A 19078-nucleotide genomic window follows, 5' to 3' on the forward strand; every position below is an offset into this window, starting at 1 on the left:
CGACAGAAACCCTAACTGGGCTTCTGTCAGCTTCGCGGTCGACCGCAATGGACGCGGCGGTCGACCGCCCTGAGTTAGTTTCAGCAGAATGTTTCTGCTATTTGAGCGGTCGACCGACATGACCTCTGCGGTCGACCGCCGCTCAGTTCTGAGCCCAGTGAGTTTCGGCTCAGTGAGCGGTCGACCGGAGGGGTCTCTGCGGTCGACCGCCGCACTGTTTGTGCATATATTCGTGTTGGTTGTGCATTTTATACGTCCGAGGGGTCGCCTCGATTATCTGACACTACATTGCAATGATAGTGACTTGTCTATTCATGTGAGTTGACACTTTTGACAACTTTGACACAAGTTTAGACCCGCACATCGAGACACGTGCGAGTATAGGATATGTATATCTTTCCACATATACCTTTGACAATTGCACCTCTTTACTTATAGTCCATGTGTTGGGCATATCTTACTGTTGATCCATGTGTTGGATACTTATCATTTCGGTCCATGTGTTGGACACGTATTTTATTCAGTCCATGTGTTGGACGTGCATTCACATTTCAGTCCTCGTGTTGGACTATAATCCATTGAAGTCCTCGTGTTGGGCTACAATTTATTTCAGTCCTCGTGTTGGACATTTACATATTAGACCACGTGTTGGACATTTACATATTAGACCACGCGCTGGACATTTGTTAAGCTATAAGTATGACACTCATCTAAATCAGGACATAACTTGATTACATGAGATTTGGACATGATAGCTACCTAGACTGGACACGACACTTATGTGATATTGACATTTGACACTTATATGGTTTTGACGTGACTTTTGATTAAGTATTGAGATGAGTTGTTTCTTTCAGTTTATTATTCACGTATTAGACTTTGGGTTTGGTGATTAGGGATTTACAATTTGAGATAAAAGGTATATACATGAGGGTTTCCTTGTTTGGATTATTTCGCTCGACGTACCTATGCTCGTGTTGTAATTTCCTAAATACTAAAACCCATTATTTGCTAGGAATAATGATTTTAACTATTATGTAATAACTGTACTTTCTATATACAACAAGCCCTCTCCCTTGGGGTTGGTTGTGATGTTGCTCGCTAGCGCTTTGACGCTCGTTGCCCCCCCCCCTTTCAGGTAACGAGCCAGTAGCCTCCCCCTTTCAGGTAACGAGCCAGGAGCCCGGAGAGTCGCAGGTTGAAGGCGACACGCTTTAGCGTTCAGCTGACTATTTTTAGATATGTTTTATTTTGGAGCTCCACTGTAGACTTTGTTTAGATGTTTGAGGACTTTATTCTAGATGTTGTAAAGGCTGTGTGCCGTATTTCCTTTACTCAGACTTATTGTATTTGAGATTTGATAAGAACTCCAGTTTATTCATTTCAGATATTGACTTTGTATTTCTATATGTTGGATGATGAAATATCATTTTGATCTCTTTCATTTCATCAGTACCTCTTGCATTATCTATTACTTGCTTTTGTACCTACACCTGTTGTTGACTCTACTAGAGATATGTTAATTGTGATGGTGAAACATGTTATTACACGGTGTGGTGCATGGCAGGTTTGACATTCTTGGTTTCACCGAGGACTGCAGCCTCGTGTGAACCCAGGGGCGTCACATATACTTACATGTTAACGTGCTATACTGACGATATAACACGCTATACTTACAATTTAACGTGCTATATTTACAGGTTAACATGCTATACTTACAGGTCAACGTGCTATACTTATATGTTAACGTGCTATACTTACGATATAACGTGTTATACTTATAATTTAACGTGCTATACTTACAATTTATATGAACAGTTAAAACCTGACCCGAAACCCAGACAAACCCGACACAGAAAAAACCCAGAAAACCCTCGATGAGTCGACTCATGTTCAGTCGTGAGTTGACTCATGACTCATGGGTCGACTCATAAGGTGATGAGTCGACTCAGCAGAGACTTTTGACAACAGGATTTGATATCATGAGTCGACTCATGACAGTCATGGGTCGACTCAACCTGTCATGGGTCGACTCAACCTGATGAGTCGACTCATGATGAGTTATGGGTCGACTCATGAGCTGAAAATTGGGTTCTTCGACTCTGTTGCTCGCCGACTCGTTCGACGCTACTCCTACGCTGGTTGACACTACCATTACTCATCAAAATGCACGGGGTTTTACAGTTAACGTGCTATACTTACAGGTCAACGTGCTATACTTACAGGTTAACATGTTATACTTACGTTAACATGCTATACTTATAATTAACGTGCTATACTTACAATTTAACAAGATATACTTACAGGTTAACATGCTATACTTATGATTTAACGTGTTATACTTACAATTTAACGTGCTATACTTACAATTTAACATGCTATACTTACAATTTAACGTGCTATACTTGCATGTTAACGTGCTATACTTATGATATAACGTGCTATACTTACAGATTAACGTGCTATACTTACAGATTAACGTGCTATACTTACATGTTAACGTGCTATACATACGATATAACGTGTTATACTTACGATATAACGTGTTATACTTACAATATAACGTGCTATACTTTCAGATTAACGTGCTATACTTACAGATTAACGTGCTATACTTAGTGGTTAATGTGCTATACTTACAGGTTAACATGCTATACTCTCAAGTTAGCGTGCTATACTTACAATATAACATGCTATACTTACAATATAACGTGTCATACTTACAATATGCAATTTTATGTTCTTTTCTTCCTTTTGTTGTGTTATGGTTATGTGTACCACGCTAATCTCTGTAAGAGAATATTGTGTTCTGTTTGAGGGAAAACTTTATGTAGCTGGTGCGCTGAACCATAGAACTTTACGTGCAATAAACCATCAATTTCAATGACTTAGAAGCATACAAAACTTTACATAACCAGTAATTTAACCACAGTGGATGATTGCACAAAATGACTTTACATAACCAATACCAACAACTGTCCACAAAATGAATTTACATAACCAATACCAACAACTGTCCCGTAGGTTTCATACAAATGACTTTACAAATCACTTTCCAAACATATATATGTACACAAAAAATGCTTGATATCACAATTGGCATCTAGCATCCGGGGAATTGGTCTTGAGGATCACGTTGATTTCCTGAAAGCAAAATATAAGCGGATCAAAAGAACAATAGGTTGAGTTTAAAAGCGGTTCAATGAACATTATACTTATAGAAAATATACCTTCAGTTAAAAGCAGATAAATGCGATTCAATGAACAAATGACTTTACATAACCAAATAGAGAGTTAGTGCCTATCCACTCACCATCATAACAACCTCATTTATGCCACACTCACTCTTTGTACGTTGGACAATTCTGGCAAATAACTTTTGATTGGACTAGAATATAACAATATAGGGAAGATGCTTTGAAAACTATGCCTTATTTTCAAATCCAACACCAACTTCTCATCCTAGAATGGAAATACTGATGGATAAGATAACTAACAGCAAGAGCGTAACAAAAACGATATACAATAGCACTAAAAGAATTGACTACCATTAAAATGTCCCTCCTATCATAAGACTGAGTAATCTTTATTACTATTGATCACAAGACCAGTAATTCGTAACATCACAGCAAGTTTTGCACAACCAAATATTAGCTCAGATATGAAAGAGGGTTTCTTCGTGTTTCTACATTTAGGAAGTTGCAATAATGTAACTTTGAATATATAGAATGGCTTCAAATGTAACAATTTTATTTCAACGGGAACAATTTAACAAATGATTTAAGCTCCAAGAAGAATATAATATCTAGATGCAAGCAATCTCAAATGATGCTGACATACATCCTTGTAAGGTATTAGAATACTAGCATAAAGATTCCTCAAATCCTAGAATCGATACTAAAAGTTTGGTTGAACTCCAAATGCTGCAATTATGTAGGGTTTATCCCCCACCAAACCCTCAAAGATTCAAACTATACTACACAAAAACCTAAATTTTCTACCTGAGCAATGCATCCGCCAAGTCCCATCCCCTCGAAGACCTGATGAAACGCCAGCGCCACCACCAGCGGCCTTACCGGCCTTCTCGATCCTCTCGTAGTTCTTGGGGCCCGAGCGGCGTCCTCGAAGGTGAAATGGGGAAGATGAGAGAGAGACACTGGGATTTATGGGGCCAATCAAAGGGGTATTTTAGGGTTTTGACATTCATTCTGTATAAATACAAGTAGTAAAAGTATTGTATTTTAGAATTGGGTTTAAAGACAAATACCAAAAATGAATTGGACTTAAGAATACAACTAATAATGAGTGAGTTTAAAAATAAAGATAGGTAAACAATAGGGCTTAAAGACAAAAAACCCCCCAAAAAAATACTTTTTAGCTTTTTTAATTTTTTTAATTAGATAAAAATAATAATACAACATAACTTAGCACATAATTTATAAAATATCTCTTTTATTACACAATAATTTATGTTGTATTATTATTTTCTATAATAATAAATATTTTAAATACATAAAATGTTAAAAGATAAGAATAATAAAATGAATATTTTTTTGGTGTAAAATTTGGTGTAAAATTTGGTGTAATGGGGTGGAGATGGAATAGTGATTTGATATAAAAACTACACCAACTTAGTGTAAAAACTACACCAATTTAAGTTTTGTGGTTGGAGATGCTCTTAGAGTTCATAAATACCACGAAAAACAAGCGTAGCTACGTAAGTGCAGAGTGAGTGAAGCTATAGGGTATTTAAGTGCTATTCAGCCCAAAACGTACCCGAAACCCAAAACCCGTTTAGCCTCGTCAGTTGTGTGAGCACCACCACTCATCTCCATCTGCGCACTGATCTCGTCCCGTTAAGCCAACATCCACACAGAAGAGAGAGGAGAGAGAGAGAGAGAGAGAGAGAGAGAGAGGCAATGGGAGCTTTGGGATTTTGCAGCAGCATCAGCAGGCCATGCCTCATAAAATCAATGGCCACCCAAAAGCCTGGAACTAGCAAGCTAGCCGCTACCAGAAAGGTAAGCATCCTGGTGAATTGTAGTAGTCTTTTTAAATTTTTTTTTTTGGTTCTTTATTATTTTCCTCTCAACTTTTCCCAACAGGTTAATTTTGGATATACTAGTTTTTTTAAAGAACCATGTTAATGTAGGTCCCTTTTAAGTTGCTTCCGGCAAAATTGGAGATCTTTTCATGTGGTTAGATGCAGCCCGCAAAAGAAATTGCTCCTCCCTTTGGTCCTTTTTTTTTGCAACGCTAATGAATAGCGAGTACAATCACCTCATCACCACTTCAATAGCATTATTACTTGTGATCAAATTAAACCATCGAAAATATTTGGGGCCTTTCGAGCCAATATAACATCCCATTTCGCAGCTATGATTAACACTTAACAGGGGTGAACCCTTCCAGAACGCCTGCAAGGCCGCATAGAAATCCTCACCCATCGAAATTTAATTCGAGCTGTTTAGCTCATTATCAGTGTAGCCAAGGAGGACAAGCATCTGGGATCATGATAAATTTGTTGACAATTTAAGTAAATCTGCGAGTTAACCCTGATTACCACTTCTAGCTGGCTTCTCTTTCTCTGTCTTCTTTGAAGGGTAAGATTAAGTGAGATGTCACATATGTAACCTTCGTTTTTGTAAGTTGGAGAATAAGAGTCACCTCTTGTCAGTATAAGTATACAAGGCAATATGAACACGCCCTGAAACTCCTTTTTTTACGGGCTCGCCATGTGCCTTAATATGACTATAGGCTACATCTTAATACGCATGCACATTTCTAGATCTAGTTTCTAGGCATATGATCAAGACATACCTTTGACTGTTTTACCAATTGCTAATAGTTGTTTTAGTGCTTGCACTAATCATTCTATAATGGATATTCTAATCCCTGTTTCTTACTAGATAATAAAATTTGCGTTTAGTGACTTTATGATGTTGTATCCGTCTACTTGAAGTTATTGAAGAGGAGAGGCTTGCATGCTTGCTTAGAGCTTTCGTTTTGTGATAGTAGACATAATAAGTTCAGGGTGCCCTCATCACCAGAATAGTTTCATTAGTTAGAGAGAGGGTGGGAGCCTACACTATTATGGAAAAAAAAACCTTACCTTTTTTTTTTTTGAGATAAAAGGAGTGGGCATCACACAGACCCCTAGCCTGTTTATTACTACCAATGCTTATTTACTTACTCGAAAAATAAAAATAAACATAGTAACAACGGATGTCGCCACTCAAATCGTTCAACAAATATGAGATAAAGCTATTTAATTGATTTCTATTTTATAAGTTGGTGGACAACATACTCGTCCTGTGTCCAACCCAACTCCTGCACAAATCGCTTCGTCCAGAGCATTTCGTCCTCAGCTACGTTGCTTCGGTTGCTACAATACCTCAGTCTTAATTGCAGGCAAAGCAGCACAGTTTTGCAACTTATACTGCCAAGACATAGCTCTACTAGCAGAAGTACATAAAAACCTAAATGTAGATTTTTCATCATCAAGGTAAACAACCATATATGCATCAAGGTATCCATCTAGAGGGGTTTCGAACCATGAAGACACAAAGTAGAAGTACTTTCGTAAATATTCAAAGATCCATTTCATGGTTTCATGGTGATTCTTGCTAGAGTTAGACATGGACTACATCAGGTCATGTGCACATCATGACATACATCAAGATTCCAACTGTTAAAGCATAGGGAAGAGACTGTTGGATAGCGACGTGTGGGAGGCTTAGGCGGTTTCAAAGCATACGGTTTCAAGCATGTGGGGACCACACGAGTAGAATTCTCGTGATAGTTGCAGACGTGGTTTCTTAGCGTGTGGGGTCCACCCGAAGACAATGTGTATAAAGGAGCAAATGTTTTTCCCTAGGGTTCGGTGCAAGGAGCTTTTTTGTGAACTTAGTGGCTGTGGGAAAAATTGCGGCTACAGGTGCAGAGGTGTGCGGCTTTGGAAAAAAATCGCGTGAGCAGGGGAGTTTTGACAGCGACGTGCAGAGCCTTTTGTGCAGCTATTCTTTGGGTTTTTTGCAGCTGTTCTTTGTTTGTGCATCCCCTTTTTGAGAGAGATTTTGTGTGAGGGATTTGAGAGTTTATGTGAGGGTTTAGATTGAGTGATTGTAAACTCTAGTTGTATCTCTCCCTCTAATAGTAGATCTTCCCCCTCCTTGCCTCGTGAACGTAGGCTATTTGCCGAACCACGTAAAAGTTATGTTCTTGTCGTGATTTGTAATAGTTTGTAGGATCCCTCGATAAGTTAGTCCTAGAACTAATGAGAGGAAGAGCCGATATCTCACTTTGTTGAGATATTCGCTTCAGATTCTTGTTTCTCACTTTGTTGAGATATTCGCTTCAGATTCTTGTTTCCTTGGTGAGACGAGAATTCTTACGATCTAATCTCTTGTTGTGCACCTTATTCGCTTCAGATTCTTGTTTCCTTGGTGAGACGAGAATTCTTACGATCTAATCTCTTGTTGTGCACCTTACGCACCGGAGGTGCTGCCGAAATTATCGCTGCGCACAACAAGTGGTATCAGAGCTCCAGGTTAGATTTGGGGCTTGTTCGAAGGATTCACTGAAGGATTCCTATTTGAAGAATTAGATCGATAACATGGGAGAAAAACGCACATCGGGATCGTCTCTTTCGAAGGCGATACAGAGTTGAGCATCACTAACACGAAGATTGATGTTCCGAAGTTCGACGGTAAGATTAATTTTGGATTGTGAAGGTGTCAGGTGATGGACGCCTTGGATGCATAAAATTTAGAGGAGACTCTTGAGTTACAAGAGAAACCCGCTGATATGGAGGACAATGTTTGGAAAAAGATGAATAGTAGGGATTGTGGAGTTATTCGGTCATGCTTAACGCCGGATCTTATTTATGACGTAATGAACGAGACGTCGGCAAAGAGAATGTGGGAAACACTCAATGAGATATGACGTAATGAACGAGACGTCGGCAAAGAGAATGTGGGAAACACTCAATGAGAAGTATCTGACGAAGAGCATTGAGAATCGGCTTCACTTGAAGAAGAGGTTTTACCAATTCAAGATGAAGAGGGGAGTTTCCATTCGGGAGCATGTTAACAACTTCACGAAGCTAATTTCGGATATGACCAATGTAGATATTATGGTTGAGGATGAAGACAAGACGATGCTACTATTATGTTCGTTGCCGGAGGATGATTTTGATACGTTTGTTCTCACTATGATAAATGGAAGAACTACGGTTAGCTACAAGGAGGTGACCTCAGCTTTAGTGAATTATGAATTAAGGAAGAGTGATGGCGAACCCTTCGAGAAGGCATCGGGAGATGTATTAGTAGTTCGAGGCCGTGGTCCAAACCGTCGTCCAGGTGATCGCTCAAGATCGAAGTCAAGAGGTGGCCATAGAAATATTGGTAGGAATCAATGTCACTTTTGCAAAGAAGAAGGACATTGGAAGAACGACTGCCCAAAGTTGAAAGATAAAGCTGGGAAGAATAAAGGAAAAGCTGTACAAGCTTCGGAAGTGAATGTTGTCAAGGCTAGTGACGACAATTCAGATACGGATTCTTCAGGCTATTCTTGCTCTGCATTACCGTCAGTTTGTTATGCTGATTCTACGGAGTGGATGATGGATTCTGGTGCTACATACCATATTTACCCTAGGAGGGATTGGTTCTCCTGCTTTGAGGAGTTGGAAAGAGGCGTGCTCATGGGTAATGATCACGTATGCCCTATTGGTGATATTGGTACAGTATAGATCCGGATGTGTGACAGGGTAACTCGGGAGCTGAAGAAAGTAAGATTCGTTCATCAATTAACGAAGAATATCATTTTGCTTGGAACTTTGGAGGCAACTGGCTATAAGGTGATCTTGGAGAATGCGACTCTGAAGGTCACAAAGGGGTCCATGGTGGTGATGCGAGGTGTCAGGAAAAACAATATTTACTACTTAAAAAGCAAGACAGTAACAGGGGTATGGCAGCTTCGATTACCACAGAGGAAGATACTACCAGCTTATGGCATATGAGATTTGAACATACTGGTGATAAGTCCCTGTAGGTATTGGCGAATCAGGGGCTATTAAAGGGTACAAAGACCTGCAAAATGGAGCTGTGTGAACATTGCATACTTGGGAAGAAGACAAAAGTAAATTTTGGCACCGCTATTCACAATATCCAAGGTATATTGGACTACATTCACACAGATGTTTGAGGCTCTTCCAAGCACACATTACTTGGTGGGGCTAACTATTTTATCACTTTCATTAATGACTATTCCAGAAGAAATTTGGTATATCCGATGAAGCATAAACATCAGGTCCTGGATATTTTTGTGGAGTGGAAGAAGAAAGTGGAGCTGCAGACAGGTAGAAAGGTGAATACTCTACGTTCTGATAACGGTGGAGAGTATAAGAGTGATCCGTTTCTGCAGCTTTATCGGGATCACGGTATTAGGTGATACTTCACAGTTAGAGAGACACCGCAACAGAACGGGGTGGCAGAGAGATTAAACCGTACCTTGCTAGAGAAGGTGCGATGTATGATGACGCAGAGTGGATTGTCTAGATCTTTTTGGGCCGAAGCGTTGGTTTATGCAAGCCATCTCGTGAATAGGTTGCCGTGCACTGCGATACAGGAGAAGACTCTGTTGGAGCGTTGGTCTAGTTCGGTAGCTAGTGACTATGAGTCGTTTCGGATATTTGGGTGTCCAGCTTATTACCATGTCAATGATGGTAAATTAAATCCGAGGGCGAGAAAAGCAGTCTTTGTGGGATTTAGAGATGGAGTTAAAGGCTTTAAGTTATGGGATCCACAAGACAAAAAGATAGTTATTAGCAGGAATAGATAGTTATTAGCAGGAATGTCACATTTGACAAGGCATACATGATGAAGCCTTAAGTTCCTCAGCAGGTGGAGGAAGACCAGATTCAGGAGATATCGTAGCAGGTGGAGGATGATGTGACTCCACTCACTTCAGAGAGCATTGTATCCATCGAGGCTCCTACAGATGTGACACTGGGAGGAGATGAGATGACAGTCAGGCATTTAGAGGATACAGTGGATGTTGGGACTCAGGAACAGGATCATGTTCAGGAGTCCATTGCAGCTAATAGACCAAGAAGAAACATTCGTCGACCAGCTAGATATGATGATGTTATGATTGCATATGCTTTATCAGCAGAAGTCGTTGATGACTTGGTTCCTTTTACATTCAAGGAAGCAGAGTCAAGCTCTGATTCGAATAGGTGGAGGAAAGCCATGGAGGAAGAGATACTGTCTCTTCATAAGAACGACACTTGAAAACTTGCAAAGCTACCGAAGGGTAAGAAGGCTATTGGATGCAAGTGGGTGTATGCAAAGAAAGAGAGATCTTCTAAGTGGGTGTATGCAAAGAAAGAGAGATCTTCTATTGGGGAAATTAGATTCAAAGCCAGATTGGTTGCCAAGGGATATGCACAGCTAGAGGGCGTTGATTACAACGAGGTATTTTCACCTGTTGTGAAGCATTCGTCGATTCGTATTTTATTGGCATTGGTGGAACAGCTGGATTTGGATTTGGTCCAGATGGATGTGAAAACAGTCTTTCTACATGGAGATTTAGAAGAAGAGATCTACATGACACAATCTATGGGGTTCAAAGCTACAGGAAAGGAAGAATTGGTATGCAAGCTGAAGAAGTCTCTTTACGGATTGAAGCAATCGCCGCGATAATGGTACAAGAGATTCGACGGCTTTATGATTGGCCGAGGGTACACGAGGAGTCCATATGACCCGTGTGTTTACATGCACAAGCTACAAAATGGTGAGTATATCTATTTGCTATTATATGTTGATGATATGCTTATAGCTTCTAGGAATACTTCAGCTATTAGAAAGTTGAAAAAAGAGCTGTCATCCGAATTTGAGATGAAGGATCATGGAGAAGCAAAGAAGATATTGGGTATGGAGATCGAGAGAGACAGGGTGAAGGGGAGGTTGAAATTGACACAGAGGAATTACTTGTAGAAGATGTTGAAGAAATTCAGTTATGATGGCAATACCAAGGCGGTGAGTACTCCATTAGCTCCCCACTTTAAGCTATCAGCTAAGATGTCACCTGTTTCAGTTGAGGACCGTGAATACATATCCAAAGTTTCATATGCCAATGCTGTGGATAGCTTGATATATGCGATGGTGTGTACAAGGTCAGATTTATCACAGGCCGTGAGCATGGTATCTAGGTACATGCACGACCCCGGGAAGGGTCATTGGGAGGCCGTGAAGTGGATTCTACGGTATATCAAAGGTACCATGGATGTTGGTTTGGTATTTCAGAAGAATGAGAAGAATGAGCAGGATTGTATTGGTTACGTGGATTCCGATTATGCAGGGGATATGGACAAGCGTCGGTCTACTAGCGGATATGTGTTTACACTAGCAGGAGCATTGGTATGTTGGAGATGCACACTTCAGTCTACAGTGACTCTCTCCACTACGGAGGCAGAGTATATGGCGTTGACTGAAGCTGTGAAAGAGGCTTTGTGGTTACAGGGATTATTGGAGAACTTGGGGATTGCACAGGAGACCCTTCGGGTATATTATGATAGCATGTCAGCTATCTATTTGGCGAAGAACCAGGTTTATCATGCGCGCACGAAGCACATCGATGTCAGATTTTACTTTGTTCGTGACGTTTTGGATGATGGAGACATCAGGTTGGAGAAGATCCACACGAAAGATAACCCTGCGGATATGTTGACCAAAGTTGTTTCAGGAGTGAAGTTTGGTCATTGTTTGGAGCTTTTGAACATTCTTCGGTGTTGAGGTATTTAGAGGCCATTTGGGTGAACTACGTAAGGCTTGATTCTTTGGGCAAGAGAATACGTAGGCAGTCTTTACGATGCAGCCGGGTTGGATTTTGACGGGGGTGAGACCGATTTGGTGAGTAGACACTATTGTTTTGGGTGAGTGTTCGCACTCCCGTTTGGATCTCGACTTGTTGTGGAAGGAGTCCGTTGTCGTGAATTATTTCACGGTATACTGGACACAACAAGTGGGACATTTGGATGCTTTGATGTCGGCTCAGTTTTGAGAAAACTTCACCGAGGTGGAGAATTGTTGGATAGCGACGTGTGGGAGGCTAAGGCGGTTTCAAAGCATACAGTTTCAAGCATGTGGGGACCACACGAGTAGAATTCTCGTGATAGTTGCAGACGCGGTTTCTTAGCGTGTGGGGTCCACCCGAAGACAATGTGTATAAAGGAGCAAATGTTTTTCCCTAGGGTTCGGTGCAAGGAGCTTTTTTGTGAACTTAGTGGCTGCGAGAAAAATTGCGGCTACAGGTGCAGAGGTGTGCGGCTTCGGAGAAAAATCGCGTGAGTAGGGGAGTTTTGACAGCGGCGTGCAGAGCCTTTTGTGTGGCTATTCTTTGGATTTTTTGCAGCTGTTCTTTGTTTGTGCATCCCCTTTTTAAGAGAGATTTTGTGTGAGGGATCTGAGAGTTTATGTGAGGGTTTAGATTGAGTGATTGTAAACCCTAGTTGTATCTCTCCCTCTAATAGTAGATCTCCCCCCTCCTTGCCCCGTGGACGTAGGCTATTTGCCGAACCACGTAAAAGTTATGTTCTTGCCGTGATTTATAATAGCTTGTAGGATCCCTCGATAAGTCAGTCCTAGAACTGCTGAGAGGAAGAGCCGATATCTCACTTTGTTGAGATATTCGCTTCAGATTCTTGTTTCCTTGGTGAGACGAGAATTCTTACGATCTAATATCTTGTTGTGCACCTTGCGCACCGGAGGTGCTGCCGAAATTTCCGCTGCGCACAACAGAGACTTCATGCTTTCTTTCAACAATATTTCTTGCTCAGATTGAAGTGACTAGCAAGAGGTTTACTAACAGGTTTCACATTCTTAATATTGAACTTTCTCGAATACCTTCTCAATTATCTCTCTTGTGAGAGCTACAACTTCTTTTTGATTTTCTATCTTGAGAAATGAGCGTGCTCAAGATTTGCTTGGCCTAACACGTCTTTCATCTTACACAACTTGGACAAATCTTCTTTCAATTTTCTGATTTTGCTGTCATCTTGTCCTGCATGATCATATTATGAACATACAAAAGATGAAAAAAGAATTTACCTTTAGGGAAATTGCATTTCTAGAATCAATGTAATCTTAATTGATTGACTTGGTGCATGAAGTTTGAGAGAATTTATTTAGGGTCAGTTTGGTATTGCTGGAGCTTATAATAACTTGTTTATATAAGTAGCTTATAGAAGAAACTTATATAAGTTATTGAAAATAGTCATTTGGCAATCATATATCAAAAGCTACTTCTAAAAATAGTTAAAGTGTTTTGGTAAACTTGTGCTTAAAGATCATTGTCAAAAGATAAAGTTTATATATAGTATATAAACTAAAAAAAACAGAAGCTGCTTTTAAAAGCATCTTGAGATGACTTCAAAAAGCACCTCTTCAAGAGCAGAAGTCATTTCAGTAAGGATGCAGAAGAAAATTTCACCAAAACACTATTATTGACCGTTTCTCAAAAAATAAGCAGAAGCACTCAAAAAGAAGCAATACTAAACTGGTCCTTAGTGGTTGAAACCTCCTTTCCAGATGCACAAGAAATAAAAAGGTGTTGCGTAACTATTAATTGACATTGGGAATTAAGTCGGTGCATTGATTTGACTAGATGGTCAAAATGAAGGCTGCAAGCTCAAAGGCAAATACTATCCCTATATAAAAGCCCATTGAGTGTGAGTTTGGGGGGAAACAGAAATAAAAACAGGGAACAATGTTCTCAAAAGTGAAATTATGAGATTTCTGGTAGGATGTAGATAAAGAGCAAAAAATCCAGCCTTTGTTCAGTGATTTCCAGGAATTTTGTTCAGATTTTCCTTGGACATACCCAGTGTATCTTTAAGGAGATGCTTCTATTGTCATTTTTCTCCACTGTTGTAAGACAAAGTAAAGGGCACCAATTTCGGCTGTTATAATTGGGATTTCCCCCATGGGTTTGCTCTCTGCACTGGAGGCTTTTTTCCATCTTGTGTCTAGCTGTCTTTCTTTTACTCTTCTTTTATCTTTCAAGCTATTTTATTTTATTTCTATTTATCACTCAAGGCGGTGGAATGGTTCAGTTTTAAATCGCAACAGATGTTAGTCAAGATGGAAGACTAGATGTGTGTTTTCACATGTTCTTGCAAAGTGGAGAGTCATATTTCTTAGAGGTTCAAATTCTACATCTGTGGTTTAATAAATAAAATTGTTGTCCTCGAATCAGATGAGAAATTTATTTGTTTACGTAAGTGTTCAACTTATAAGATTTTCCAGTTGTCAGAAAAGGAAAAAAACAGTTATACCTCATCCCTAACTAAAAGCATCTAAAGTGACTAGGAGTTTTTTTTTGGGTATTGATCCTTTTTCTCTGTGAATCAATTAAATTTTCTTCACTTGGGTAGTTATCTGGATGTTTTGTGCAATATATATATCGTGTGCACTCATTGAATTGAGTAGAATGCCAATAGAATGAACTGAAGCAGGGCCAACTGATTGACGTTAATTCACTGACTTTCTAGTTAGTGGAGCTAACTGTAATTATGTCCTGGATAATTACTTTCCAGTGATTATGCTGTACAAAACTTAGTGAGAACTGTCTTCGAACTAGAAAATTATTTTCTGTGGGCACAATCAAAGAAAACAGGCGAGAAGAAACACGCACACAAACAAGCTATATGTATCTTTTGTGTCTATGTCAATGCACCCTCTTTCTTCCCTGTTGGTGAAAATGGAACATTGTGATGCCAATTCAAATGTGCTGCTTTAATTGTATTGAGAAATGGTCATATTGACAGTTTGTCTGTTAACTTGGTTGTTTTATAAAGAATTGATACCTTTTCGTGGAAGGGAAAATAACTTAACTTTTTTACCATTTCAGATTCCTGTCACTCATGTTTCATTTATAACCGTTATAAAAAAAATCTGCTCCAAATTACCCTTTGAGTTGCCTGTGTGTGGCATGAGCTAGTTCTATACAAAATCTCACGTCCACTCTCGTTCTTTAGATTAATTTTAAGAAGAAGGTTACATCTTCACGTTCGAGTTTCTTAAAGACGATGAACATGCACGGTATGTTAGCATATTTGCTCAATGCTCATTACCCATCTTAACCTTACTTATCCTTTACATCATGAGAGTTATCTACCTTAACCTTATTTTCCTTTGTATCATGACAATTAAATCATTGGAAAATGTGAGATAAAGCTATTCTGTTGAAAGTTAAATTAGTGTACATGTCTGATTGAATCAGCTTTTATCTAAATTTATTTTATGACCGCAAAAGTTTTTTGCTAGAGGATGAATGTTCTTTCACTAATGGTCCATTAATTTAGTCTCTTATTTGTATAGCCTTTATGTATGAGGGTGAAATGAGTTATTTAAATGAATATGAGGGCATACAGTTGACTTGCTACCAAGGTTTTAAATATCGGTTGTCGGGGATTTATCGGACGGTCAAAATCTATATCGGATAGCGGATATTGGGGATATATTGGGGATAAGTAGTATATATCGGAGTGACATTACTGGACGGTGATATATATAATATAATGTTCTAAAATACAGTAAAATGCAATCTAACCATACTTAATGAAATATAAACATACCAAAATGTAAATAATTAAGTTTAGGATCAATAACCAATGGTGGAAACTCGTGTTGGGTCGGGTCGGGTTTAAAGTGCATTGAATAGGTGTCTATTGCCCGAAATCTAAACTCAAATCAAAGGCCGATAATTCCGATTTTTGGGCCGACAATATCGACTGATAACTCAACTTTATCGCCACATTATCGGTGATAAACATCCAAAAATGACAACTAATTTAGTATCAAACTTATCATAGCGGAAGGCCTCCAAAACATTACTTGCCACTCATGGAATTATGTATGTTTAGCGTGTGAACTGCTGAGAACAGCTCCTATAGTTGTTTTTCTTTTGCTCTTCAGATATTTGACTGCTTCGGAGAGTAATGAAACCAGAACCTAAAAGAAATATCTAAATCTGTAATTCAAAGTGATTGGCTGATATTCCTCCTAAGAGTCCAAAGTTGAACAAGGTCCATTATCAATGAAGAAAGGAACAGTAAGAGCACTCCTAATTCTAGTATGCGGCTAAAGTATATAGAGGTAGCTTGTGCGCTCAGTGATGCTATATAAGTTGAACTTTGCTGGTTTGTGCATATTAAAAGTTCATAATGAAGTTCTGCAAGCCAAATCATGGTTCTGGTCTATTGCTCTAGTTCACATACATGTTAAAAATAATAAATCTTGAACAGATACCTGTTTAGTTTCTCCTGAAACAATTCTCTTTTTATCACTGAAGTCCTTCCTATGACTATTACATCATGGCTGTCATATGACTATTTTGTCTAGTTACCCTAATAATTTTCTCATCAAATTAACCAGTAAGCAACAGTTTCTTTCTTAACATTTACAGTTTACCATACACGACCATAATAAAAAAAATTCTGCAAGTTTATGTTTCATGAATCTACACCTTGTTTTGTCAGAACGTTGAAATTGTATTATTTTTATCCGCATTCTTAACATCAAACATTTACAGTAAGTTTAACAACATTTTAAATACACAGGGATCAGTAGTCTTCCCAGTGGGAGAGCCAGGGCCACAAGCATCAAACAATGGAGCATCACCCCCCGTCAAACTCCTCTCAAACGTGGAGAAGCTGAGGCTCCTAACAAAAGCCGAGAAGGCTGGACTTCTGTCTGCTGCTGAGAAATTCGGCCTCTCTTTATCCACAGTAGAGCGATTAGGTCTCCTCTCAAAGGCAGAAGAGCTCGGCGTTTTATCAGCAGCCACTGATCCTGGAACCCCCGGAGCTCTCCTGAGCCTAAGTCTTGTGTTTCTAGTCCTGGGACCTGCTTGTGTTTATGTTGTGCCTGAAGAAAATGCTTTGGAGATAGCTTTGCAGGCTGTCGTTGCTTCGGTTTGTGTTTTTGGGGGATCAGCTGCATTTGCTGCTTCCAATTTCGTGTCAAACTTGCAGAGATCAAGTTGAGCTTTGCAACAGGAGACTGACGGTTGCATGTTTTGTTAGTACTGGTTTGTACTAATGAGTATTACTATGTCTTCTTTCCATTCACTTCTGTTCCTTGTAAAAAAAGCTATAATTATTTTAAACAAGATGTCGTTCGTTCCATTTTTAGAGCTTCAGATATTCCATGTGTTGGTTGTGGCTTGAATACTGATCAGAAGCTCTGTTTGATGCTGGGCAAATTTTTCTTAGACGCAGGCATTTGTCTGGCGACGTCTTTGAATCGAGTTCTAAAAGAATCAGAGAGTTATCACTTCTTTTCTGGTCTCTCGGATACGTATGGACATTTGAAATACAGAATTCAGTTAAATTTGAAACTGTTTGGAAATCTAATATAGCAGAATGAGACCTCACTGTGTCGAATGCGGCAGAATTAGAAATCTTCGTGGTTTCTTTGTTTATCAACATTTGTTCGTGCCCCCCCCCCCCCCCCCCCCCCACCCCTTACAGTGAAAAATAAGAACTAAAACAGAGATCCACAAACATGATCCTCAAAAGGGAAAAGGGTCTAAAAACAAAGAACAAATACAGCTAACCTGTTACAGGCCATCAATCCAATTTTTGAACATACAAGGAAATGGCATTGTGATATATGATAGCAAGTACAGGGAATTTAATAAACTCAACTATCCTGTCAAGGGTTCTTCTTTGGTCTAGATAGCAGCTTCTACTCCTTTCCAACCAAATTATATAATACTAAAGCTGCATCTGCAAATATAGTCTTCTTCACCAACTTGTTATAAGCAGTGAAGGATCCAACAATTTATAATAGTGGCGTCACAATGGATATATGAACGATATTACTAATTTTTCTCTTACATTAAATATAACTGGAAGTTTAATGAGATAATATAATTACAATTGACCAGTCGCTGCGTAATAGCCTCATTTTCAAAATACTACTAAATACATCCTTTTCGAAATAAGTTATAAATTGTGGTTCATCCACTTTGTTACCTCTCTCTTCTTTTTTTCCGCCTTCTTAACATGCGGTATCTTGGAATTGGGCTTTTTAAATTAATTGGTCATCTGCATACATGATCACTTGGACTTGGGCTATTAAGAGTTAATGGTTCACTCATTGTTTTAAATGGTGTCATTTTGTAATCAAATCATAAATTGAAGTATGTTTTCTTTTTGCAATTTCATTTTTTTCATGCATGGTGTCAGTTTGCAATTAAGAGGGCGGTGTCACTTTACGCCACTCTCTCACGTGCACCTCAGCCCCTGGTCTTAAGCACCACCCTCTAGTGACTAGTAAACCAATCCATCACACTAACCCAATCACTCTTAAATATAGAGGAATTGAGAGAAGTTGATATTATTCTCATTATGATAGGGTAGTATGTACAAGCACAAGGGTATGTGGTTTAATATCTCAAGAATGTGGGACTAAATTAAGTGGTCTGTGCAAAGAATAATATATACTAATATACTATGTATAAAACATAGGAGTAAAACAGATGGGCCGGGATGGTTTTCATCAAATCTTTGAGCATAGCGCGCCAGTCTCAGGATATTAAGCCCTTGTTAAATCTGACGATCCTGCACCGCCTCGGGTTATTGCCTGTTGTAGGCGTATAAAACTGCCTATAGGTCCCTTAACACAGCTCGACAACGCCGATTCGACGAACCGACCATCGGGCGACGTATGCAAACACGATTGTTAGTTCACAACGCCGAAGCCAAGCGATACGCGACGAAGCAGATTAACGAGGCTACGAAGCTAATGAACCGCACGCAAACAACGGAATAAACCCACTCGCGTGCGGAATCAAGCTAACGGGTTGAAGAGTCAACGAGTCATCTAACCAAAGGCGGACTCGGACGAATCACGATCGAATCAAGATCAGTTTCGGACTCGAACTCAGAAGTGGATTTACTGCCAAATTAGGAATCGGATTTACTGCCAAATCAGGTCAACAAATCAGAGTCTAAATCAACCACACAACCGAATCACGGACAGACCCGAAAGACGGAAAACGACGGAACCCA

General features: G+C 39.4%; 1 protein-coding gene across 1 annotated transcript; it reads left to right on the forward strand.

The window, feature by feature from the left end:
• LOC109850395 lies at nucleotides 4772–17231 on the forward strand. The gene is made up of 2 exons (XM_020420417.1): nucleotides 4772–5021; nucleotides 16622–17231. Exons 1-2 carry the CDS (start codon nucleotides 4920–4922, stop codon nucleotides 17045–17047), a joined length of 528 nt encoding a protein of 175 aa, XP_020276006.1. The 5' UTR covers nucleotides 4772–4919; the 3' UTR covers nucleotides 17048–17231.

The sequence above is a fragment of the Asparagus officinalis genome, chromosome 7 (genome assembly GCF_001876935.1).
Source record: "Asparagus officinalis chromosome 7, Aspof.V1, whole genome shotgun sequence".
In the NCBI taxonomy this organism is placed as follows: domain Eukaryota; kingdom Viridiplantae; phylum Streptophyta; class Magnoliopsida; order Asparagales; family Asparagaceae; genus Asparagus; species Asparagus officinalis.